Raw genomic sequence first — 27,924 nt, 5'->3', positions numbered from 1 at the left:
TTCTTCCATAGTTTGATACTTTTGTAAAGAGATACATGAAAACACACTGTTGTGATGTACATTTAACATTTATTACAACTAGTTGGTGATGTGATACGACAATGATCATGTGGCCTGAATATTGGTCACGATTACAACAAAGCTTAATCCAGCCCGGCATATACAAGTGAAAATGTAAACCATGAAGAGATTTTTAAATACGAGTGAGTATGTATGAAAGTGATACTGAAACAATTATATAGCTTTTAAAAATATAGGGCCTGCTAATGCCATTTCACCTCATTCAACTCTCACTTTTCTATGAAAGGTGTCTTTTTTATTTCTCTAAGACTTCTGATAGCCAGGCAGTACCATGGAAGGGAAGGAAGATAACCATAAAGTTTGCAGTAGTTCTAAGTAGAGGGAAACAATAGGAAAGCAAAATAAATTTGGCTTTATGAAGCACCTCAGAAGGAATATTCGTGCTTTAAACAGTAACTTATGCAATGCTTTGTGAAAAGACCCACACGTTTTCTGTTCAGATACTGTTACATAGTCCTGCTAAATCAACATTTCCACTTTATTTGGGGCATCAAAACAATGCAATTAAGTGTCTAAATGATTACAACCACAAAGAATTCATCTAAGCAGTCAAATGTGCATTGGCCTTAAAAAGAAATGTGCTAAGATGCAACAGTCGATATTATGTTTCTCATCCCAGGTTCAGAACACCCAGGAGATAATTTTTTGTGTAAAACAGCATCATTCTAATTAAGTGATTTAAAATCTGTAGTCCCTTTGTGTTTTAAGATATGTAGCTTCCAACAGGTGTCTTTGGTATAAATTTGTTTTAGAAAGTCTCAACATAGAGTTCAGTTTTCATTTATTATGTAACATACCAATTCCCTTTATTCTCATATGTACTGAAATATTGCACGAATCTTTGGTTTCATAAAACCAGGTTTCATGTTGTAATTTAACAGTTTCCTTTGTCAAATACAGTAATGTAATAAATGCACATTGCCTGGTGGTATCATTTTCAAATATACACAGAATCAGATTGAGAGAAACTGACATTCAAACTTTCAACTATCCAGAAAAGGTATCTTTCTTTCCTGCATCATTCTAAGTCATATTTAAGTCCTGTAATTTCTCAGTTGAGTAACCAAAGTTCCCTTTAAAAAAAAATAAGTATTTTTGTGTAGGTCTGAATGAAGCAGCACAGCACACAGTAATACTGACAAACATCTTACACCATTAGCTAACATGGACATGAAGGCAGTGAACAGCTACAGTGTGTGAAATGCCACAAGAAGTCATCAACAAGGGAGAAGAGTTATGTCAGTCCAATTTCTTCAAGAACACTACGTGGGGTTTCAGCTTCCTGTGGAGGGAAAATGTGAGACTCTGGTAAGCAGATCCAAGGAGTCTTGAGAATGTGAAAAATTCACTTGGAAGGACGTGCTTGTTTTAGAGAATGAAGAAAGCAAAGGAAAAAAAATTTTTTTTTTTTAATTTGGTGTTATAGAAGCATTCTATTAGTGATAACCAGGAGTTGTTTAGGGTTTGGAGCCCCGAACATGTAAGACCACAGACAATTTCAGTATTCATTAAATACTTACTGAGTAACTACCGATGTGTTAGATAAAGGTGCTATAACAAATCATTCAAACTCAATGCAAATGTACTGGCAATTTATGAATTCACTGCTACGGAATTATATACAAGAAAGATACGTTATCTATCCTAAAATGCAAACCCTCTCCTCTAAATATGAGGCAGAAAAAAAACCCAAGTTCTTACAATTCTTCACATAACTTTGTTTTCCAGGCTCTTTTTTCTGCCACATGTATTTACAGAAATAAATCTCTTCCACTTGAGTTCTAGTCAATTTTAGTTAAATTAACTGTCTGCAGTTGTAAGGTTTCAGAATTGCTCCCCTTCCCAGGTAACCAATGGGTGGAGCCAACACACAGAAAGAATGCTCTGGCCCAAAGAGCCCTATGTAACAACGAATATTTGTTTTAAAATTCCAAAGGGAGACAAAACAAAGCATACATAGCTGGAAAAAATGATTTAAAATTTCCCAAAGTAGTTGATTTTGCACATTACAAAATAAAACATTTCCAAGTAGATCAAATTTCAGGTAATACTACCAACAATTTCATAATTAAAAGGCATGCTACATCTTAATGGAGGAAAACAATGTAATTTTATAGTATCCAATAATAAACTTACTTTTGCATCCTAATCATGGTACAGCACAACACAAGGAAAAGAAAAATTATATTATATCATAAATCCTTATAACATTGGATATAATTCTATGTAAAGCACTACATGGTGTAATCCTAAATAAATTACTTAAACTCAACAGTTTGTTTCCTTATTTGGAAAAGAAGGGATAATAGTACTTACCTTCATGTGTTGAGATTATTAAATGAGAAATTATGCTCAAAAAGTTAGCTGTTAAAATTACATAGTTGAAGTCTAAATAACTACATAGTTAAAATAAAAATGAAGGTATTTAGAACTATACACCAACTCTACATATAGAGTTCATAAGAAAATTTTGGAATATTTCTGTATTGGTGAAAAAGGATATGTGTCCATACTTTTTAAAAGGCAGTCTAATCTATGAAATATTCTTGCCCCAAAAATTGAACCTAAATTTAACCAGGGTCAGGTCTAACCCTGTATGGGGGATTTAAAAAAAAAAAAAGAAAGAAATACAATAGCCAAATGCAGAATGTAGGAAATTTTGTAACACAAAAGACCCATTTTAAAAAAATGGCAAGGAAGAATAACGCAGGCTTGTTACAGATGAAGAGATTTAAGTGGCACATCTGACAGATGCAACCTGAGCCTTATTTTGAGCCTGGTACTAACAAGCCAGTTATAAAAAGACCTTTTACCAAAAAATTAAGAAAAACTAAAGCATAGAATATTTTTAATTTTGTTAGGTGTGGTACTTTATCTGTTAGATATACATACAGAAAGCTGAAGATGAAATGATAGGATGTCTAGGGCTTGCTCCAAAATACTGAGGCAAAAAGGGAAGAGTTGAATGAAATAAGTACAGTATTAAGCTGATGGTGTGGAAGCTGGGTGATGAGTACATGAGGGTTCTCATACTCTTCTCTATAGCTGCATGTCTCAATGTTTTTTATAAGAATGTCTAATGGAATTGATGGAACACTCCAAAGAGTGACTTATGCCCAGCTCTTTCATTTATAATGTTTAACCTTTACATAAAATACCCTGACATATATATGACATATAAATATTAGATAAAGGAAACGATTTTTAGATAATTATTTCTGTTTAACGCTGGACAATTTTTTAAAACTTTTACAACCTTGAACATGTTAATTAAAGGATACTTACACTGCATTCTACGCAGCTGACATTCTTAGCTTAATCCATCTAAAAACGTCCCACAACTATTCCCTGGAGCTGATCAAATTTCCTCTATGTGCTTCACTGCCTGGAATCTTATATAGCATTTGAGGAAGAGAATCATGTTGCTTACTGAATATGCATTATTTAAAGTACTTGTCCTTTTAAAAGGCCTAGTTTCAAAAATCATTCACGTTTTATTCCTTTGAGACTTGTACAAATAGTACTGCAGAGCTATTTTTTTCTTTTTTTTATAAAATGTGTTTATAATTCATATAAAATGTCATTTTCACATGCTCACACTAAAATTGTAGCTCAAAATTACCTGGAAATGCTAAAATGTAAAATACATTTTAAAAGGAACGGAAAAGAAAACAAGTCATTCACATGAGACAAAGTACATGCAATGCTTTTATTTTAGACGTGCCAGGAAAGCTATTTCAGAATCGACTACTTTAAAGCAAGCAGCTGTATACAGATAACAAAAGAAGCAACATCTTGTTACAGCTCAGCACACAGCATCCAAAGCAAACAGGCATGAGACAGTGCATATTTATGCAGCATTAAAACCATACGAATAATATACTGCAGGGGGGAAGTGAATGGGGTGGTGGTGAAGGAAAAAATGGAAATGAAAGGCCAATGTTTCCCAATGCCATCAAATTTCTCATTTGATAGCCACATCCAAGTGCTGCAAATACAGTGCATTATGATGAGAATGGCAAGGATGGAAATAGCTTCTCTGTATACCTGTCTAACACTAAGTTTGGTCAGCATGTATTTTCATAGGTCTTTTGATGGTAAGCAGGTTTGAGCATCTTTTGAATTTATTGTTTAATCATGTTACTTCACTCAGACTTTTCACTCTCTTGATATACACAATGAATTATTTGGTACTTTTTAAAATAAAATGCTGCATGTTTTATTAAAAGTATACACAGAATAATGATCAATAGTAAAGGTTTAATATTCTGAAATATAAAACCATAGCTACACTACATGCTAATTACTTAAATGAAGACTTAAGTATATTATAAACTGTAATTAGCAAAATTTAAGTATTTAGGTATTTGAACTGAGTATTTAAATTTTAACTAATAAAAAATCAGTATTGGTACTTTGAAAGGGTTACTTACTATTGAGCAATAGATAGAGCAGAAGATGCTTTTTTGACAGTTTTCTAATAGTTCTTAAAGGGATTGTTTGATACTATTATAAAGTACAAAAGTGATAAATGTGACTTTACAAAATTCCTAAGACTGGGAATGTTTTACCCTAAAAATTAACTTTCTGTATCATTCCCGCTTATGCTTTCATGTGGTAAATTAACTCATACAGAATGTGATATAATCATACTAAATATAGTTTCAATTTTTTTTAAAACTATATCAACATTTGAAGACTAAACCATATTACATATCAGGGCACTATTTATTTGGATCTAGCATTCCAGCTATTTTTCCTTTGGTAAACATTTCCTCTTCTAAGATTAATCACAGATTAGTGATAACATTTATGTGTTTAAGTTGAAACACTGCTCAAAACGTTCAGGCCCTATTTTTTTCAAGAAGAAATTAAATCAGTTGCGGACAGGAATAAGCTATATCAAGATCACATACAGAATGAAAATAAAACAAAAAAGGGTTAGGGATGGGGACAAGAGAAAATACAATTGTAAAGGTATTGGTTCTGAAATAATCTATTACTATTACATAAGATAACCAGCGTCACCAAGCTGAGGATATTTTCTTTCATAAGAATATCAGCTCTCTATTTCCTCTGTGAAATTCTGCATACACGATGAGTAGTCATTTAGTACACAGGGACATTAAAATATTCATGGCGTGGCTACAAAAGAAATGCATATATTCTTACATATAATATACAAATTGACAGATACATAAGATTTCTAGAATGTTTAGTGTATGTGAAGAAAGCCTAATGAAAACATATATTGTTTTTCTTTGCTCTATGGCTGAATATTTAACTTGTGAACAATGTCCAAGAGGTTCAGATGCATCTTTTAAAATTTACATATTATTATATATAATGATAATCATTCCAAATGATAACCTATGTCCTCCTAAAATATCCTAAAGCCCTGTATATACTAACATAACACTGAAAACCTTTTCAAAGTATTTTACTGAGTATTTACTGAGTTTATACAAAGTATATTCTGAGTTAACTGAAAACCCAATTAGAATACTCCGTATTTCACCGGTTTTAAAATTCATCAGGACTGTATTATACAAAGTAAAGGAATTTAATCTCTTAGTGAAAATCTTACACCCTATGGTAACCATAAACTCTTACAGAACAGAGAGGAAAATCTTTAGCAAGAAAAAGAAAAATGCACCCATCTTGTATTTTAAGTAGCAATGGAGATTTTTAACTCTTCACTCAGCTACATAAATAATGCCAGAAGAATATGACTTTGAGATTAAGGCTATTCATTTTAAAAAGTCATTCCTCAAGATAAGATTTTACAGAACTTTCCAAACAGATCTGTTAAATGTCTGTGCCTACAAATTTATCTAAAAAGAAATTTCTTACATCAACAAGAAAAATATGGTAATCTGAAGTGATATTTTAACTGACCACAGAGTCCACAAATGAATTCTAAGGAACTCCACGAATGCCCTGAAATAAGAGGCAAAATTATGTACATTTTTTCCTGGTAAGAGGACCCACAACCCTTCAGACTCTACCACCCCCTACCACAGCTCCCCCACCAAAAGGTTTATGACTCCAAAAAGTTAAAAACCACTTATTTAAGATATAAGTGAGTACAGAGTGTTTTTACAGCATCCTCATTTTAATTTTCAACTTGGAATCCTGAAATGTTAGGCTACAAAGTCATATAAACTGTTCTAATGAAATATGTAACAGAGCTCTAATTTATACAACCACTAAATACAAAAGAGAAGAGACAAAACAGTGAAATTTTAACCCTCACTTAATTAGTAAACATTTAAAAAGATATTTGACTTTTCTTTTCCCAGTCAGAAGAGAATTATAACAGTAAGTTAAAATATAAAACATTAAACTTCCAAAGACTTCATTTTCTTACAGAAGCCCTCATTTTCATAGGGAAATTCTATTTTTGTATGAATAGCATTATTGAGTTACAGTATTTAATAAGTAATACTTTTTTTGCCAATGAACCTCTGAACCCATTTCAATTATTTTCTGTATAAAAATAAATAGGTCCCAATACTAGATCATCAACACAGCAAAATTCCCCATGAAAATACCAGTTTAATGAAATAACTGGGACTATCCCTTAGGATTTAATATAATTTTATAAGACTATTCAGGTAATGTTCAAATATGAATCATCATAAGTCATACGACTTGACAAAATTGTAATTATAAACTGAATTCCTACCTCCTGCTACATTTTGATGCACATCAGTACTCTGGCACATGTTCTAATACTCAATAAAATCTGTATTTCCTAGTGTGATCAGAGCTACAATGGCTGAAGCCCAGAGATCATAAAATCAGCCACCAGTTACCAAGAAGGCTCATTACCCCAGCCAAGTCGGGGGAGGGGGAGGGGGGTCCATCCCAAGTCCCAACTTTCTTCAACAGCCTATTTGCGTGGCCATGTGAGAATTAACATTCCCTACTTTCATATACTCAATGAAACCCTTGCTGTTAGAGATTTATTCTCGGTTTCCTGCAAAGAGAACAAGGGAAGTTTAAGTTTGCCAAATAACCTTTCACATTAAATAATACCAATTCTTCAAGCTTTTTATGGTTTTTAATCTTTTTGTTTCCTCTTGTCATTTCATATCACACCGTGTAAACACCAGCCTTGGACAGCTGAATGTCCACTAAAAGAGAAAGGAGAAGGTTATTCCTGAACAGGACTGAGGTTCAGTTTGCAGTAGCTCCTCTCCAAAGGAGACTTATTATTAAAGAGAATAAATAACCCTATATGAACAATTCTCAAATGTGACACCAGGAATCCTCACCACTAACTAGCTGACATACCTCTTAGAGCTTTTAGGAAAGGAAACAGTTTATGACCAGCCAAGCTATTCTTTTTTTTTTTTTTGACCCAAACTATTGCTCACTGTACTTGAACAAGAAATTATCAACCATTAATTGTGAAGAATACTTTTTCATAGGGAAAAAACATCTTCATTGGAAAAATATTCTTCAAGAGAAAAAAAAGAAACTTGAAATGCAAAACATAAAGTATTCTGCCAATTTTAAATTGTTATAACCTGTCTTATATAATCTCCTAATTAGACTGCTAGGGTCTGAAAGAATGCTACTGGAAATAAGTGCTCTACCTTTTAATATTTAAGATTGATTCTTAGCTATATAATAGATATGCTCATAATTAGCCATGTTATTTTGTTCTCTAATACAAAGAAAATATTATAGTGGATTATATTCTGGATCCTCATACTTCAGGTACACCTCAGTCACAGAAAAACCTAAAAATCAGAGGAGGTGAGAGTCAAGTCTGTCATCACACCCAAGGACCCTGGTCATGGTTAGGTCTACAATTCCTTCCTCTTCCCCTGAGCAACTGTTGAAAATAGTCATATACTACCCAGTCAACGATGAGTTTCTCAATACAATAAAACACCAGTGATAAATAAAGGCCAGGATGAAATAGAAAAAAAATCATTTTAATTCAGTTGCATAACACAAAGCCATAAGGTACATTTAGTACAGATTCTTTAGAAGTCTATTTTTGAATGAAGATTATATATTTATTATTTTCAATCAAAAATAGGCCTTCAATTCTGGGTAATCCTTTTGCTCATCACTAACTGCCTCCCTACTAGGGCTGTTCCAAACCCCAACACTTTCCTCAAATTATCTGCCCCTTTCCTTCTCCTCAGTCCCAAGCAGCTCTCCTGGAGATGACCCAGTTTCTCGCAGCTAAGAAGACAACTCAACTTTCTCAATCTCCCTCATCCAACTCAGCAAATTGTGTCTTGCCCGAGACCAGTTTTTGTTTCTGTGCTGGTTTGAAAGGATGTATGTAGCCTAGAAAAGCCATGTTTTAATTCTAATCCTGTTTTGTAAAGGCAGCCGTTTCTTCTAATCCCTACTTGTCCCTATTCATCCCAGTACTGCATGCCTGAGACTATAATTAGATCATCTCCCCAGAGATGTGACTCAATCAAGAGTGGTTTTTCAGCTGGATTAGGTGGAGACATGTCTCTACCCATTCGGGTGGGTCTTGATTAGTTTACTGGAATCCTATAAAAAAGGAAACATTTTGGAGAATGTGAGAGATTCAGAGAGAGCAGAGAATGCTGCAGTACCATGAAGCAGTGAGTCCGCCAGCCAGCGCTTTGGAGAAAACGCCTCCTGGAGAGCTTCATGAAACAGAAAGCCAGGAGACCAAGCTAGCAGATGACGCTGTGTTCGGCATATGCCCTTCCAGCTGAGAGAGAAACTCTGACTGTGTTCGCCATGTGTCTTCTCACTTGAGAGAGATAACCTGAACTTCATCAGCCTTCTTGAACCAAGGTATCTTTCCCTGGATGCCTTTGCTTGGACATTTCTATAGACTTGTTTTAACTGGGACATTTTCTCAGCCTTAGAACTGTACACTAGCAAATTATTAAATTCCCCTTTTTAAAAGCCATTCAGTTTCTCGTATATTGCATTCCGACAGCTAGCAAACTAGAACAGTTTCCATTTCCATCCTCTCTCCCAATATGTTTTTCCATTTATTCTATTCCACTATGTTTTACACTGTTCTCTCCATTAGCTCCTTCCTCTTAGTCTGGATGTATGTTACATTTTCCTCCATACTAAAAATAATCTTTCTCAATCCCCTGCAAAAAGGACCAGTAGTGAAAAATGTAGACTATTTAAACACAGTAGAGAAGAATCAGTTACACCTGTTCTCAAAGTGCCTCCTTTCCTAAGAAAAGACTAAGAAACAAACCTCATACCCTTAAAAATTCTTATATATTCACCATGCAAGGTTTATGAGTCAAAGAAAAACCATCTGAGAAGTTATAATGAAAACTGGTAAACAAGCAAGCCTTATGTCTTGAGATAAGAAGAGACATTTGTTTAATAACCACAAAAGCATTAAATTGAGCAAGGGATCTCAGAAATCAAAGTACTTAACTAAACTAGTGGTATTAAACCCAAGCTTGAACACCAAGTCTCCTGAATCTTTCCAGTAATTTCATTTAATAAAAAGAGAATATAATTAAGTACAATTTGAAGTCACCTCTCTAGTTCCTTCTTTTCTTAGAATTTTAATTTGTAATCTTTTAATAAAAGGACCACTTGTTTTTCTTTCATCTATGAATTACTTTACTCATGTCTTCTGCTGTCTTTATTGTGTTGTTCTATTAACGCTGTCACATTTGAAAGCTCTTTATACATAAAGAACATTAGCTTGTCAGAAACTCTTTTGCAAGAATTTTCCAGTTTTCTAAATAATAATAATTATTATAATTATTACTACTACTGGTCTTGTGTTTTAACAATACATAAGTTTTTCATTCTTGCTTAACTTTTCCTTTATACCTTTTTCTAGGTTTTATGTCACGTTTAGAAAGGCCTTCCCTGTCTCAAAGTTATTAAAATAATCACCACGTCTTTTTTCTTTTAGTACTTTTATGGCTTAATTTCTTTAAATTGTGAACTTTGATGCACCTGGAATTTATACTGGCATATATGGGAATCAAGTAGGGATTTAAGTTGTTATTTTCTCAATGTCAGCCATTTATCCTAATATCTATTACTACATAATCCCTCTTCCTTTAACTGATTCTCCTACTTTTGTTTATTCCTATAGAAATACCATACAGTTATTTTTTGTTTTTTTTCAGTTCTTGCAAGAACTTATTTATATTTCTAGTGTTAATCAGTGGTCTATACAACACCACACAGTTTTAATTACTATAATCCTACTATATGAATAATATCTAAGTCAGATGCAGTCTTCCCCAATATTACTGTTTCCTTTTTTTTTTTTCCCCCAGAACAGTTCTGGTGTTTCTTGCATGTTTATTCTAGATGACCTTCAGAATTACTGTATCAAGTTTCAAAAGTAGAAGTACTTAATTAGAATTATGTTAAATTTATGGATAATTTAGGGAGAACTGACTCTACTCACATTGAGAGTCTTACCATGAAAGAATGACTTCTATTTATTCACGTTTTCTATCCTTCGGTACATTTATGACAGCCTTTCAAAAGTCCAAAGATCAATATATGATCTTAGTCATATCTCTTTCTGGTAAACAGCACAGCTCCTTGAACTGTTGTTCTTAAAAGGACATCACTGTCAATGTCCATACTACTTCTAATTGTTTGATATAATTTAAAATCTGTACTCTGTATTAGCTATCCATTTAAGCTATTAGCTATCCATTTTCCACAAATTTCTTTTGAGGACACTTCCTTTGTCTATTCAAGTTTCTCAAAATGTGCCTCCCCAAACTTAGAACCATGTGTGAGATCTAAAACGATCAGAATGAAGTGATATTACTGTTGTGAACTAGATGCTAGGCCAGGGGCCAGCAAATCTTTTCTGTGAAGGGCCAGACAATAAACAGTTTATAGGCTTTGCAGGCCACAACAGGCATCTGTTGCATATTCTTCTGTGTTTGTGTGTATGTGGTGAACAACCCTTTAAAAATGTAAAAACCATCTTGAGCTACTTAGGGCCTTAAAACACAGGCTGTGGGTCTTGTTTGGCTCATGGTTTGCAGACCCCTGCCTAGACTATGAATTCATTTTTGGGGTTTGCGCTACTGCTTTAGCATCTTATCACAGTTTAAGTTACTAATAATTTATAACAACTCTGTTTTTTTTTTTTTTTTTAAAGGAAAGACAGAGAGAAGGAAGGAAGGATAGAAGGAAGGAAGGAAGGAAGAAAGGGAAACATTTTTAAACATTTTCTTGTTTTATTGTATTCTGTTTCTCCGTTTTTTGTTACATGGGCTGGGGCCGGGAATCGAACCGAGGTCCTCCGGCATAGCAGGCAAGCACTTTGCCCGCTGAGCCACCGCGGCCCGCCCACAACTCTGTTTTTTGATGGTTAACTTTCTACCATCAGTTATCCCGTACAGTTGACTTTTTGATGCCAAGGAGACTTCACTATAATCTGTGTAATATTTCATCTAGATGCTTTCACTTTTAAGACAATATTTATTGATAAATCTGCCCCTCATCCTATTAATAAAACTTGACAGTTTTGTGTTGTCAATAAATTTTGTTGAGCCTTCTGCATTTTCATATCATTCTCTAAATAAGAACCACCAGACCTCCAAAAAGGTTAATGTAAATCCATTAATGAATTTAGAAAATTATTCAACCTGTTTTTATAGACAAATATATATATATTTCTCCAAATTTAATCTTATTTAGTTAAAGAAAGCAATCAATTTTTATAAATCTGTCTTAAAAATAATGATAGGGATAACTTAACTAGGTCTTATAAACTTTGCTTTAAAACCATTTTGTTATAAAAGAAAGAACTAAAACCCTGAAAATTTTCAGTAAGTAATTTTAAAGAACAAAATGATCACTGACATCTTGGAACATGCTCTTTGCAGGTCCCAATCGTGGGCATTATGAATTCAATTAAGTAGGTCAAGATCAGCATTAAAAAACAAAAAAAATAATAAAAATGTGACACTGCAAAACAAGAATTAAGAGTATTTAATTTCTTTTCAGTTTATGTGTACACATAAGGTCATGATATAAAAATGTATTTAATACTGTGGGCTGTAGTTGAAAACTTCTGAAAATAAAAAATTCCCACATTTTAAGTTATTCCAACTTAAATATTATATATTTTAAGTTATTCTAGCTTTTCATTTTTACAAGTAGCCCAGAGTAGCAAGAGCTGGCTCAAAATGAATTAGAAATGAAACAGCAGGGAGAAATCCTATAAATTCTAAAATGCAGACCAAGAATAAAAGTTCAAAAAACACATAAACGTAGAATAAAAGAACGAATACCTGTAAACCAGTGACCTAGGATATTGGCCAAATTGTTTCTTTATTAAATATAAAGTGAAAAGGAAGATTGGTTCTATCTGAGACCCTTCTGTAATTTCCATCTCAAGCATTAATGTAACCAAAATGCACGTATTCAGAATTTGTTCTAGTGGTCCCCAATGGAGTTGCCTATACAAAATTAAAATATACTGGCATTTAAAAAAAAAGAAGACTAATCTTGTTAACTTTTAACCTAACTTAAAGTAAAAGGTTTAGGCTTAAATATTTTAACATAAGCAGTGGTAATTACAGGAGTTTGTCTTATTAAAGCAAATCCTAAGAGGATTTACATCAAAACGCCTTGGTACACACCATCTGTTAGATGACATTATTGTTTACATTTGAAAGCATCCAACTGTTTTAAAACAATTTAAGATATTCTAGAGCTTGACTAGCCTACCCAGATATTCTTAATTAGCAAGATTTTACTAAAAAAATAAACCCTTCATATTAAAAGGCATATTATTTATATTATTAAATAATTAAAGAAGTACTTATTTACTTAAAATTTTAAGTTACAAAAGCTCCATTTTTTAAAGAAATCACTTTTTCTCCTAAGATTCTTACCTTTCCATTTTTCTGGGAGTCCCACAGATTTATTAATTATTACTTCCACAAAGACGCTGCAGAGTGCAAGATGTATCATGCAGTCCCCAGCACTAAAATAAATCAAGTTTAGCAGTACTAACTCTCCGTAGAGCACCACTTTCTAGCTCAGGAGGATTAACAACTGCAAATCCGGGAAATATATTCATAAAGTGGATCATCTTGAAGAAGCAAATTCATGAGTTTAATGCTTGCTTTTGGTACTTCACTTATTTCCACTTCACAAATTACATTAGTGAGAAACAATACCAACAGCAAGCAAAGCTAAAAAAAAAAACCACCCACAAATTTCAAAGTGATGCTGTTAGTATAAAAAAGAAAGGTTAACACATCCCAAAGCACTGATCAACACCATCATGCATCTACTGCTGAGGGTTAAAGCCCAATACCCCGTATAATACAACACTATTTGATCTTTATCGATCAAGCAAGGACTTGAAATCATTTCACGTGCAACAGTCTTTGCATAACACCCCATTTTATCCATGCCACAAAAATGGTAAATTTAGTAGTTACCAATAAATAAGCAGGGGGTCAAAGGGACTAAAGTCTTAGACTGCTCTTTATCATAAGATATCCTCAGACAAACCTCCCCATTCTTCATTCTGGCTCTATAAAATTAAGGAGCAGAGAAAAACTGGTAAGTACCTGACTAGAAAGAAAACGCACTCTATATTTCCTTTGTCATTATATCTACATGTACTTATAAAGTAAATTCAACATCACCCCACCTCCACAAAAAAAATCTAGCTTAAAATAAGGTATTTAATGGTTGTAAGAAAATTAATTAAATTTTAAAGTATTCCAATTATTACAAAGACTGTCAATGTAGCATTCTTAGTATGTTGCACTTTAATGATTTAAGAATCAAGCTTAGTACTAGTGGCATGTTAAATCATGTTTTAAATTCCAACAAATATTAAAAATTGGATTATGGACCAATTTCTGGGCTTTACCCCCAAATCTGATTATGTATTCCTACAACTGCATATCAAAAAGAATAAACATACAGTTCAGCCTGGAAATGTCAAAACTCATTCTGGTTCACAAAAATACTTAAGTAAAGTAAAAAAGGTATCTTTACTATTTAATTACAATGTCTGCCCATATTTCGGAAATTATTATTTAAATACACATATATGCTATTTTCCCCTTATTGACTGGAATATGCTAATAGAAAATCTACCTTACTCACTGACCATCTGCCCCACTTGCCCATAAAATGAAGGACTATCTAAACAAACTACCTGATATTTATAAAAAAATGGGCAAAAGGCAAAATTTTGACTAATTTTTCTGAAGAAAAGCAGCATTCTTAAAAAAAGAAAAATTGGGCAAGCCATGGTGGCTCAACAGGCAGAGTTCTTCCCTGCCATGCCAGAAACCCAGGTTCAATTCCTGATGCCTGCCCATGCCAAAAAAAAAAAAAAGAAAAAGAAAAATTTGTGCCCCAAAGTAAAAAAGGAATTAAAACCAAAATCAATTTGTAATTGCGTATACCTTTAAATTAACACAGATATTTTCATTACAAGTTCAGAGTCATCTTTGACTGCTCAGAAATAATCAATTCAAAAGCAAAAAACCTGACACCAAATAAAAAAATGATGTGAAAAGCTAGATAAAAATCAATTAATTAGGACTTCTATAAATTTAAGGCTGCATTTAGATAGATATCTTTACAACTATATAAAGTGACATATGACACTGACATGAAATGACAGACTAAATGAATACCAATCCCAATACTAAGACCAAAGAAGCTACTATAGATCTAGGCATTTTGATGAATCTAACACAAAATTTGGAAAAATACTATTTATAGCTATACATCTAACAAAAAATTCCAAATACTGAAGTTAAGGATAATGAAACTTTGCAGCTTAAAAAGTAAAAACAGCATCAGTCTTTGGAAATCTACTTTGTTCAATACAGAAAAACCTCTGAAAGAATATGAGTTTCTTTACTGTATTATTGAGAAATGGATAAGTTGGTATCTGAACAGAACATTTAAAATTCACATACCAAGACAATACACGAATAGGGGAGAAGAACACAGCGGTTAAGATTCAGCCAGATCTGCAGGCTAGCAGATCCAGGTTTGAATTCTGATTTTGCCATCTGCTAACTGGGTGGCCTCACAGCAAGCAGTGACTGGACTCTCACTGAGTCTCCACTTCTTCATTTGTCAAAAAAGGCTATCTATAATCTTTTCAGAGAGAGTTCTGAGGAATAGCATAGTATGCTGGAAACAAACTGCTAAGTACATACAGTGCCTCCGTGTAAGTGCTCAATAAACATTAGCAATAGGCTGTATTATTTGCTGCCATGATATCCCTAACAAAAACTTAAGCAAATTGTAGAGTGCTTTTTCTCATCTTATTCCCCCTTCTATTTTGAACATAATATTCAAATACTCTCCCAGAGATGTAAACATGTATCATGTATAAACATATAAAATTAATCTATTTTTGGAAACAAGCATCTCATCATCTCTGGATTTCTTTTGACAATATGCTGATGATAGGAAAAGAATAATCTGAAGCATTGCTGCTGCATATGGAATTTTAGTTGTGCTTCTATATTAAAGGCCTAATTTGCCATGTATTCTTAAGTCACTCTAAATTCAGACTGCACCGACCACCTTCTGCCTCAAGACCTGAATGGCTAAATTAACCAAAAACGATTCACCAGACCACTAAATATAAAATGTCTAACGTACCCAACAGAAGCTGTAGTTTGGTACGCGTAACGAACTATTGTAGAAGTAACCATAGATGAATAACAGGCCAAAGCTCTCTTTTAAACACAAGAAACTATAATTAAGAGTGGTCAATCTTTCTCTTAAACAAGGGTAGAGTCATCCTCTAAACCCATTCCTATTTTTCCCAATTAAAGATATAAAAATATTACTTCAAAATGGGAGACAATACTTAGCAGAAAATACATCACAATATACATATGTATGCACATATATGCACACAAATAAATATGGATCTATAATAACTTTATCCTTTAGTACAGTAAATACTCAACACTGGGTAAACTCTGCATGTTTTGCCATATCATAAAGTCTATAGCAATTTCCCAGTAATGTTTAAAAATAAAAAAATCCAGGCATATGGAGTTATCAGTACTCTAAACATTTCTCTCTGGAAAAAGAAATAATAAAATTAAAAGCCAAACTTCAATAACTTTAGAAATGTTTTAAAGCAACTATAATCAATCAGAAAATGATGAATTTAGAGGAAATACCAGGTCTTGATAAGAATGTAGTATAACTGTATTATAATAATGAAATATATAAGTGATGAAGGAAAGAGACAAATAGGAAAAATTACTAATTCCTGATCCTAGTTTTGATCTAATCTTTGGAAGTCTGGCTAGTGAACAGCAAAGTAAATAAGTAGGCACCAAGTTTAACACCAATTTTACAACAGTACAAGCTCTATATAGTAAGCATACTGATGTTAAAAGAAAGTCTGCAAAACATGTTTGCAATCAATAAACAACTGGCATACTGTACACACAAGGAAAAGAGTCTGCGCCCATTTCACTAATGAACACTGAATAGCACCAGGACTAAAAATAAAATACTTCACTTTTGCAGGCATCTTAACCACTATTCTGATAAATACAAGATCATTACATGCATAATGCACTGTTTTGTATTTAATACACATATATTATGAATGCTGTCATCTCAACTTGAGCAATTCCTACAACCAACCCACTATCAGTTGAGTGGTTCCCCCTCTCACCGTAGAGGCCACGGGTTTAGAGCCGTAATGGAGGAAACCTGACATTTCTGTTATAACGGAAATGCTGAAAAATTGGATTTAAAATCTCCTTTAATAATAAAAAGGCAAGAACTGATAAATATGTAATGAAGGAGGAGCTAAAATAAACAGGAAATATAAAACCATACTTCCAATGCTTCTAGAAAATGAACCAATAAGTACAAGACCTTTTAATTTAATAATTACCTTCACAAAAACATACTACATTTTTTGTATTTGTATTTATTAGCCCCCTCTCTCATTTATAAACTTTCTACATAATTATAACTACAATTATTACTAAAAGATAATTCAATTCAACTAAAGATATGGTTAAGTTTTTAGAAAAAATCTGTGAAATTTTAAATTTCAGAAATCTAAGGCACATAAGTATTAAATATTCAATTAAACCAGGGATAACTGATAATTAGAAAAGGACAATGGTTTATTATGGTTCTAGCAATACCTAAGGAAGATAAGAATATAGGAGTAATTTGACAGAAAATGGTTTGTTGCAGACAACATGGAGAAGTATAAATGAGTTGCCAACACAAAACTAAAGGGCTCTACAAAAGATATAATTATAAAACACTATCATCTCCTTGGCTACATTTGCACTTACTGGACATGAGGTGAAAACACGAATCAATTTGGAATGAAAATGTCATAATCTCATAGAAAAAGGAGGTCTCTCAAGTAATTGAAAGCAATGGACACAGTTCTCAAATTATTGTTACCTTTGACAAGTCTTTTCCCTTCTTAATGTAGTCTATCCACTAAAGGTTTAGACACTAACATTTTGGGCTCCAAAAACTGCCCATCTATAAAGAGAGGTCTTATCTACAGACTATCTTCAGTGTGAACGATCCATCCACAGACAACTGAGTTGATGTGACTGAACACATATTATAATAAACTGCACATGGAAACTACATGCCAAGCATGCTTCAGAATAATTTCTGAAACTGAGGCTCCCTACTTAGAGCAAAACATGCTAGTGCCTAGTAAAAAGAACCAGTAGATTACCTCCTGCAGGAGATCTGCCTGCTCAATGGCCTTGAGGACATTTTTCTTGGATGTTTCCTGAACTTCCCCTCCCAAGAGAAACTCATCCAAAATAAAGTAAGCCTTCTCAAAATTAAATATGATATCAAGTTCACACACCTGAAAAGCAAAACAAACAAAAAACCTGTTAAAACTTAAGGAAGCAAAAGATACTTATCCATTATCAAGTGGTAAATAAAGTCTGACCAAAGAATAAATCAATCTACTGTTTTCTAGTATGGCAATCATACTAACTGAGCATCACTGATTTATTAAACTTAATTTTCAAATCTCAAGTACTTGAAAACACAATGCCTACAAGGTAAATAAGATCTGACTCTGTATGCTCCTAGCATGGGCAAATTAATAATTTTCCACCCATAAAAATCAATTCTTTCAATACATATTTCCTGGTTAATATGATTATGACTGCTAACCAAATTTAAATACTATACTAAGCACTTCTGGAATATTAGTATGTTTGCAGTTATAGACTCCTTTCTATTTCATTATTTAAAATCTCATTCTTATGACCATAATTAAATGACTTGGTCTACAGGGTCAAGCAATTCTGTCAGTTAACTGAATAGACACATTGACAAGTTCTTTCCTCTCATACGTTTATTTTCAAAAGAGTCAGAATTTCTCAAACCACCAAATAGTAAATTTATTATAGAAAATAATTTTTTTAATCATGGCATTTAATTTCTTAAAACAAAATACTACTCACACTGCCAAAATACTTGTCAAGTAATTCCACATAACGATGAATTATTTCCAGGGTAATTAGTTCATTGTCCTGATCCTCAATAGCACAGCAAAAATACAGACTAGCATATCTGTAATAAAATATAAATGTGGAAAAAATTTTTACCCTATAATTGCTTTCTAAACATATTTTCATATACTGTGTGAAAGATCCTATGCTTATATAGTTTATTTCTTCTTTTATAACAGTACAGATTCTTTTTCTTCTAGATTATAGAAGTAATAAACACTTATAAGAGAAATGTTGAAATGCATAGGCACGCATAAAGAAAAAACATAATCATACCACTCAGAAATAGTAACTTATTTTGTTATTCTTTTTTTCAGGCTCCTTCCCTATGAATATTTTAAAACACAGCTGACTCAGGTATTTAAGTTTACTTAATTAAAGCAAAATACACTGGATGATTAATTCAAACTACAAATAAACAGGGAAGAAAATTAAGCCTCCAATTGGAGGACTTAAAGATACTATCACTGTGAGGTCAAATGCTTTTGCACTTTACACAGAGAAGAACACAAGTCATAAATATACTGTTCAATGACTTCAAAGTGAACTCACACAGCAGTGTTCTGCTTAGTGTTCAATTAACTACTGACTTGCCGAAGTCCCTCTCATACCCTCTTCCAATCTCAACTTCCCACCCCCAAGGGTAGCTACTACTTGACTTCTAACAGCATAGAATTGATTTTAAAGGAGCTTAGTTTTCTGTAATATAGATTCACTTATATAGCCCAGGAAAACTAATGATCTGGACAGAATCCTGGTCTCACACATTCTACTTTCTAATTCCAAAAACAGGGGCTGCTAGGATTGTGGAATAAACTCCAAGAAAAGAACGACAGTTCTATATTATTACTGAAGTTAGTGAAAGAGAAAAGAAAGTTCCTGTCACTTAAGGGAAACAGACCTGTCCTCAAATTTTTCAAATTCCACACTTTTGGACTGAAGTTTAGGTTACTTATCTTTGAAGAAGGACTAAGGTTAGGAAAGCACTCATATTCTCCTCCAAATTAGAATTCCAACATCATGGCACTAGGTTATGACTGAGTCAAGAAAGCCAAAATTACAAAATGAACAACTCTGAGGCACAGCAAATAATGATCAAATTTCTTTGAGGATTAAAAGAACATTTAAAATGGTTCAAGTATATTTAAGGCTTTTGAAAAGCAAAAGAATAAACATCTAAGATATTTTAAACAGAAGTGCCAGTTGAGATTGTAATTTCCACTGAGAAGCACAAATGATTTTTAAAAAACACAATAGGCAACAACTGCTGATAGCATTAATGTAAAATAATATATAGACGAGCACACACAATCTCAGTTTCAGCGTTTCCAATATGGGCAATTAATCAATTCTTGCTGTCAAATATGAAAATAACTAGTATTAATATAGTACTCTATTATCAATTTCAATACTATAAAGAAATATTTCATCTTATTTGATCTTTTCCATAGCAAGTACTATCATCCTCGATTACAGGTGAGAAAGAACAAGGCCCATGAGTTCAGGGCCTTCAAGTGGCAGTACTGGGGCACGAAACCAGATCCTGTGACCTTAATTCCAGGCATTTTCCCACTCTACTATACAGCCTGCCCTGTCGGACATATGACTTTGCATGTCCATTCTACCTGACTTTCACATTCAGTAGAGTTATTTAAAGTAGTTTTATACAGAGTGGACATTCATGTGTTCATTTATTATTGTGGAGGGAATAAATCATGGAGAACATAACAGGGTGCCACCTCCAACTTTAACAAATGGTCTCCTCTCTTTCTACCCTATGGTTTCTGTTTTGTTTTTTTTTTAAGGTAATGGGATATTTAAATGCTCTATCCTTCCTAATCCATGCTTACCAAATAGAATTTGAATTTGGGGAATCTGAGACATTAGATTCTCTGAACTAAGAAAATGAAAGATTTAAAGGGACTGACATAAAAATGATGAAGACTGGCTCATATGAACCATGTGCTAAGTGATTCCATTACACAGAGTTTACTAATACTCGGTTGTGAGTAAAACTCTTCTGATTCTTATTTTCAAGATTTCTTCAATGCTACTATTAAATAAATAATCAATTGCTAGCACCATCTGTGCTCATTCACAGCACTGCCCTGACTTACAAGGAAGCAGCACTTAAATACTAGTCAAAGGCCCTAAATTATACTAATCATTTGGAAACAATTAGAAAATTATCAGAACTGACAAGCCTAAGCACCATCCAGTGATACTAAAAAAACCTCGCAACACTATCTAAATGCTTTCTTTCACTGAAAATGGAAAAAGACTGATCAAATTAATGAGTTCTTTGTTGTAGGGGAACATCTAGTTATCATGATTGTAAGAACGTACCTCTTTTCTAGAAAGCTTAGGAAATGAAGAAATAGAAGTATAATAAAAGCGAATGTTCACTGAGTTCTCACTCTAAGGGAGGCACTAAATGTTAGCTAAGGCTTTTGCATATTTTACCATTTTAAATCTCACAACAACCCCATAAGATATTACTACTTGCATTTATAAGAGACCAAGGCTTAAATGAGTAGCTTGCCCAGGGTAAGTGGTGGAACAGAGATTTGACTCAAGAGCCCAATTTTATTTTAAATATTATAGCCAAGAACTGTATTAAATAAAGCAACCCTGTACCTGGCAAGAATTAACACATATTCAAAGCAGTATTTCAAAAGCTTTGAAGTGGGAGAGAAATACAAATTGTCATACTGATCTAGTAAAAGATTACCAAGAGAACCTCAAGTGTACTCCCTATTTTTAGAACCAAATTGTTTTTAAAATTTCAATTCAATAATGAGCCCATTTTGTTCTCTTAGTGCATATTTGTAAGTCTAAATCTGAAGTTAAATTAATAATAGACTAGTAAGAAAAAAGTATGTTTGGGTATTTTTAGCACACTGGATTAAGGCTTACTCTAATTACTGGCACTCAGAGAACATCTGAAAGCGTCTGTTCTTATGTTCAAAACACATGACTTCTCCACATTCAGCTAAATATCAGCTGACTGTTGGTGAATGTAACTAAACTGTTCTCAATACCCACTGGTATATCATAAAATATTCCTTTGTTAGTAAAAAAAAAAATCAATACAGTAATCCTTGACAAATTCTCAAGCTAGTAATTTGGGTGTGCATGTATTTTCTAATCATTTAAAATAACTTTAATTCAATGCCTTGTCCATAAAATACTGCACAAAACAGGAATCAAAAAGCATACAATGTTCTATCTTCGAGGGATTTTCAAGAACATTTATTTAGCAATGAGAAAACAAAGTCACAAAACTAGCTAATTAATGGCACAAAAAAGGAAGAGAACTCAAGTCCCAGATTATTAGTCTGGTTTTTTTCCTTACCCCCAACCCTCCTCCCTGTGCCGGTTTGAAAGTATTATGTACCCCAGAAAAGCCATGTTTTAATCTTGATTCAATCTTGTGGGGGTAGTTGTTTCTTTTAACCCATATTCAATATTGTAGAGCGGAAACATTTGATTAGACTATCTCCAGGGAGATGTGACATGCCCAACTGTCTCTGTGACCTTTTAATTAGATGAGATGTGACTCCACTCATTCAACATGGGTCTTCATTAGTTTACTGGAGCCCTTTAAAGGCAGAAACATTTTGAAGATACCTCAGAGCCAAAAGAAACTTCAGAGCTGCTGTAGACATTTGGAGATCAAAACAAATAGCCCGGGTGCTAAGCAAGGACTCAGAAATCACCAGACCTGAAGAAATCTCTGGCCCTGGCAGATGCCAAGCTAAGAGATGAAACCCAGTTTTGTTTCAGATCAGCTAAGTGAAGGCCCACAGACATTCAGAGAGGAAACCACTGGCATCAGAAACTGGAAGCGACGGAACTGGGAATAATGACCAACAGATGCCAGCCACATGCCTTCCCAGGTCATCCTTCCTTAAGCCAAGATATCCTTCTCTGGATGCTTTAGTTAGGACTTATTTTATGGCCTTAGAACTGTAAACTTGTAACTTATTACATTCCCTTTTTAAAAGCCATTCCATTTCTGGTATATTGCATTCTGGCAGTTTAACTAATACACTCCCCCAAAAGGGGAATTTTTGTGAGAAATACTCAAGATGAAGACAATTTAATGAAGTCATGAAGATTACTTGCTGATGAACAGCAAACGTGCTAGTTCAGAATATCTCAGGAGCTAAATCGTAATTCTCTTGCTTAAAGGGTCTTCTCTTTCGCCTGAGTTAGAAAACAAGTCACCTGTTTGTATCAATAAAAAAAATATGTCCTGAAGTGTATAACAGATGAGGTTTTCAGTACAAAATGGGGAAGTAGTATAGAAATAATGGGTACTGATTATAAATTCCACCTATTGTATGTGAATTACATCTCAATAAAGCTGTTATTTTTTAAAAAGTTCGCCTTTTACATAAAGGAGGTTGCTGCAAGTATCAGAGTCAGGTTAAATTACTCTTTATAGCTTTTAGAAGAAAAAGCAGTGGCCCAACTTGGGACATGTTGAGTGCTACACGCAGGAACATGAACCATCGCTTTCTTGTCAGTTTAACAGACCATTTCCTTCAGCTGCAGAAACCTTGATTCGTGGGACTGATTCCCTTGCTGGTATTTTCCTCCTCCACACGGGGGACTCCTTTCCTTATCTAGAAATAAGCTTAAATACCTCTCACCTTTTTTTAAATTTTTAAAAATTTTTTAGCCCTGTCCTCCACTCCTATGGGTATCTATGGGTGGTTACCACCTTTTCTCTCTTCCTTCCCAGCGAAGCTCCCCCAAATAGTCCACAACTGCTGTTTAAATTTCTCCACCTCTTCCCACTTCATTTCCTTACATTGAGAGCTCTGTCTACTACTCTGCTGAAGATGTTCTGGCAAAGGGCCTTATGAAAAACTCACTGTAAAATCTAACAGATTCCTGCTTCATTTTATTGAACTTTATGTGTCATTTGGCACATGGTGATTTTATTCTCAACTCTTCTCTTCCTTTATTTTTCCCAGACTTACAGGCCTATCCCATTATACCTCATTTTTTCCCAGACTTCAGTGCTTATGCCCACCCCATCAGGAAACTAGACATCTCCAAATGGAAGTTACAAAGGCATCTCAAAGTTGACTTGTTAAAAAATGAGCTGGACTTTTTGAGATCTAGCTCACCATTTAACCAGGCAAACTAGAAATGTGGAAACCACCCCATCCTTCCCTTTCCTTCCATGCCCTCCCCACTTCAGTAGTAACCAAGTCTTACCAAATTTACCTCTGTAATAGCTCTCCTTTCCACCTGCTGGGCCCATAACCAGTCTTAGTTCAGGACCTCATTCTAATACAGTCTCTTAAGTGATCTCTCAAGGGCAAGTCTCACACTTATCCCACCTCCATTATCCTACAATTGCAATGAGCTTTTAAAGAAATGTAAATCTGATCTTCCACCCTGTCTAAAACCTTTGCCTCCATGATTAAGATTTTATTTGTAGCTCCAAGTCAGTCACTAACCAGCATATGACCTAGGGCAAGTCACTTCTCCCAAATTCTCATAAAATTTTCATAAAATTCAAGTTTGATCAACTACAGTGATTTTCAAACTCAGGAGCTGTTTCCTGCATGGAAGGAACATGCCAAATAAGCAGGGGTATAAGATCCCTGGTTCCTGATTTCACTAAAGCAACCACTTTTAGTCTTTTTATTTATTAAAGTTCTATGACTGGGGGAAAAAACTAAAAAAGAAATCACTTGACTGTATGATTTTAAGATACCGCCCAGCTCTAAAAGTCTGTGCTTTTTGCTATCTTTCTCAACAAATACTACACCAAACACTGGCTACAAATCCCCCAAAGATGACTGCATTCATTCTGTTGGAAGAGGAGTCTAGTATTTAAAACAAAACAAAACAAATGAGGTCCTATAACCTCCCTTTCTTTCCCTGACATTTCCATCACAAAAACAAAAACAAAAATCTATACTTGGAGTGAAATAAAGGGAAACTAAGAAAACAAAATTTCTCTTCAATCCTCCTTGCATTCCATACTGTTAGTCCCCTACACATCCCCACCCTGTAAATAAGAAACGGTTTTTTATATGCAGAAACACTTTTATCCTAAATTCAGTATGTTACTGTTAAGGGAACAGTAATGAGGAAGAAACAAAGTAAATGCTCCCCCAAAAAAACATTATGTAAAAGAAGAAATTATATTTATTTTAAGCTGCTTAGAACAACCTTGAAAAATTTCTTTAAAGTATTATAAGATTTTCAGATAGTAATAAAACAAAAGAATATACTACTTTCCAGGTAATAACTATTCAAGATAACGTTTTTTAAAAACCTTTTAGTGTTAAAAGACAATTAATGAGACATTTTATAACATTAAATTTTTAAAAATCTATCTCTGGCAAAACAACATATCAAATCACACTTACACCATGGCCATAATTATTCTTAAAATTAATAAACATTACTAAAGAACAGATCCTGTATAAACACAAAGTTTTAAAATATTTACATGACTGAGAAGGCCTATGTACCCAAGGTATTTATAAATGATTAAGATTCTAAAAGGCAGATAAAAGGTATGTCAAATATCAGTCATTACTTCATAGATTTGTGGGGAAAAGGAAGGGAAATGGATTGGGCTCTATGTCTATGCTTGTCTAAATTAAGAGAATTACTGACACAATTTAAAATACTGACCCTATTTATCCCTGCAAAGAATTCACTGAATTTTCCTAAAAAAGATGATTAAGTATAATAATCATTTGTCTTTAATTATATAATTAGGAAAATGATTTCCCTGATTTTAACATTTTAATTTTAGCCTGGGTAATCAACCAAAAAAGCAGTTATCTTAAAAATATAAAGCTTCACCTTAAACTTATTTCATCTAAATCTTTATTATTTATAAATATCATCTCTCAAAATCTTCCACATTATAAATGATCCAACATTTGACTCTCCCACTTCAAGTTCCCAATAAATAAAAAACAATACCTTTTGTAAACAATCTTCAGATCTCGCCACTCAAGAAAGCTGCACATTTTAGGTTTACGTGCTAAAACAGTTTGAACAAGTTCCCTTGTGATCTTTTTCTTTTCTTTGTCTGACAGTGGGACATACCATTTCTGCAGTCGAAGCTTTCCCTGACGACTAAAAAGCAACATAAACTGCATCTGTTAAGATAAATAAAACCAAGGTTACATGAAACACTGATTCAATAGTTTATATTACAATTACATGTTTTATAGAGAAGCTCTGGGGGGCATTTAATTGACAAATGATTAGGAGCCATCAAAATTTCTATGCCAATTAAAATAGCGGTAAATTCTTGTAGAAAGATCTTCCTCCTATGTGAAAAACCCACCCCACTCTGTTCCATTTAAGTTTGGAAAGGACTGCAAGGAAAAAAAGAAAAACATAATAAGATGGAATCGAAATTGTGAAGAAAAAGAAAGATAACTCTTGCATTTTAAGAAAGTATTTTCTACTTGTGCTATGCATTACACACTCTCTTATGCATCAAAGGAGAATTGTACACATCAATTCGCTTATGTACATTTGAAAAGAAACAAGAGACTACTATTTCTCACTCTGAGGCTGTTCTAGTTCCAGGCTGAATTTCTTGTAGAAAGACTAACACTTAGAGCACCCTCCTCGGTTTATGCTGGCATATTTTAAGCAAAATAAGATAAAGGATCCCACAAATAGGTTTTTCTGAATAAACGCTTGATATGAATATCTGTTCTCATCTCTTTTTCTAAAACTCCAACATAAATATGCACACAATAAAGAACAGTTAATGTAATATGAAAGAGAATTAAACCTTAAAAAGACCAAAAGTAATGAGTTACACATATCCAGAAACAGTACACGAAATACTTCATTTAAAATAGAAAACAGTATCTACAAATGGAGTGAATGCTGAATTTGAGTGTAGTGTAGACTTACGTTATTTTGCGTACACTTATTTAGAATCTGCAAATCGATTGGTTGATTAGTCTACATGTTAATTTTTAAGGAATGCTCCTTGTAATTCAACTGGTTACCAAAACAGCAAAGTAGAATTCAGGCAGGCATTATTTCTTCTTTTACTATGTTAAGTTCCTTTAATAGTGTTACTCCAAGTACAATTCAAATCTGATCTTTAATATTCATCACACCATCTTGAATTTGAACATGGGGAGGGGGAATCTACACCATCACATTAGAATAAATTGGGCCCTAAATTTCCAAAGTCGCTAAGATATTGTTACTTTTTGTAGTAACCCAAAAAAGCACCAAGAAGTATCTGGAAATTTATGACTCGCCAACTTAACTTTACAGTTAAAATTGATTTAAGGCCCAAACCGATTTTACCTCACCTAAAATGCTTCACTGGCGCAAATTATTCAGAAATTATTCGGAGATATCAGAGTATCTGTATACACCGGCAATGCAAGGGGACAGCAAGTGAAGCACCGAGTGGACATTAATGCAAACCCGTTATCAGAACTTGGAAAAGAACGGACCCGTATTCCTAGATCTTGGTCACCAAAAGGGATAGGGGTTCAGCTTGAGAAATGAGGATGGGCTCAAGGCTATCAGTAGTAGGGTCCTGTATCCACCCTACCGCTCTACAGGACAAATAAATAATTCAGTCTCCTTAAAATAATCCGCTAACTCGGGACTATACCAGGATGCGAGGCACCTTTGCTCTTGTCAAAAAACAAGCTTTGATTTTGCCACAAATCACAGGGCACCACAATTCCTCGAGATAGGTATTAAAAACAATGGGTTCAGCACCGGAGCGGGGCAGGGAGCCAAGCATTCCTCGGGGTCCGGCGGCCTCCGTCGCCGCCTCCCGGGGCCACACTCTATCCAGTGACCGAGCCCGAGCGAGGTGATGGGCAGGGAGCGGGACAGACAATGGCAACCGCCGCCACGCAGGGGGCGCCAAGGGTCCTCAGCCACCGCCGCCCGCAATCGCGGGGCCCTCCAGAAAACGCCCCGCAAAACTTGAGGCGATTCCCGAACCACAGGTGCCGCGGGACCGGAACCCCGGACGGGTCCCCGCATCCCCAGGTGCGGCACAGAGTGGGACGCGGCGCGGAGAGAAGTGAGTTGTAGGGCGCGGCGCCCCAGTGGCGGGCCGGGCGGGCGCGGAGTGAGGGGTCGCCGGGGCGCGGCGGGGTGAACGCCCAGCCCTCCCTGCCCCTTTCCATCTCCGGCACCGGCGCTTCGCTCGTCCCCCCGGGACTTACTGTGGCCGTGGGCCGCGGGTCCGGCGGAGCTTGGCCGGCAGCAGCTGCGGCGGCGGCTGAGGGGATACCCCTGTCGCCGCGCTGAGGAGCAGCAGCCGTTTTGCCGCGGGGAGGGGACCGAC

At 34.6% G+C, this 27,924-nt stretch overlaps 1 protein-coding gene across 3 annotated transcripts; it reads right to left on the bottom strand.

Moving 5' to 3' along the window:
* Positions 1–49: 49 nt before the first annotated feature.
* On the bottom strand, positions 50–27,924 carry AP1S2 (adaptor related protein complex 1 subunit sigma 2). Of its 3 annotated transcripts, XR_013169418.1 has the most exons (6): positions 27,803–27,924; positions 25,557–25,735; positions 18,543–18,651; positions 17,795–17,932; positions 13,509–13,603; positions 50–1,363 (listed from the first exon to the last, which is right to left on the bottom strand). XR_013169418.1 is itself a non-coding variant. In XM_077145549.1 (5 exons), exons 2-5 carry the CDS (start codon positions 25,733–25,735, stop codon positions 1,316–1,318), a joined length of 474 nt encoding a protein of 157 aa, XP_077001664.1. In that variant the 5' UTR covers positions 27,803–27,924; the 3' UTR covers positions 50–1,315. The 3 variants fall into 3 exon arrangements, 2 of the variants coding, with proteins under 2 accessions (XP_077001664.1, XP_077001665.1); XM_077145549.1 differs by lacking the exon at positions 13,509–13,603; XM_077145550.1 differs by lacking the exons at positions 50–1,363; positions 13,509–13,603 and adding an exon at positions 2,437–5,226.

Source organism: Tamandua tetradactyla, chromosome X (assembly GCF_023851605.1).
Source record: "Tamandua tetradactyla isolate mTamTet1 chromosome X, mTamTet1.pri, whole genome shotgun sequence".
Lineage (NCBI taxonomy): Eukaryota > Metazoa > Chordata > Mammalia > Pilosa > Myrmecophagidae > Tamandua > Tamandua tetradactyla.
This window is presented reverse-complemented; position numbering and strand designations above follow the sequence as displayed.

Bases quoted from the DNA above. Each gene is read 5' to 3' on its own strand.
- AP1S2 (XM_077145549.1), bottom strand. From the start codon at position 25,735: ATGCAGTTTATGTTGCTTTTTAGTCGTCAGGGAAAGCTTCGACTGCAG. The intron at 17,933-18,542 runs GTGAGTAGTATT...TTTGCTTTTCAG, and splicing joins TTGACAAGTATTTTGGCAGT to GTGTGTGAACTTGATATCAT. The intron at 1,364-17,794 runs GTAATCTACTGG...TTCCCTCCACAG, and splicing joins AGGCAGATCTCCTGCAGGAG to GAAGCTGAAACCCCACGTAG.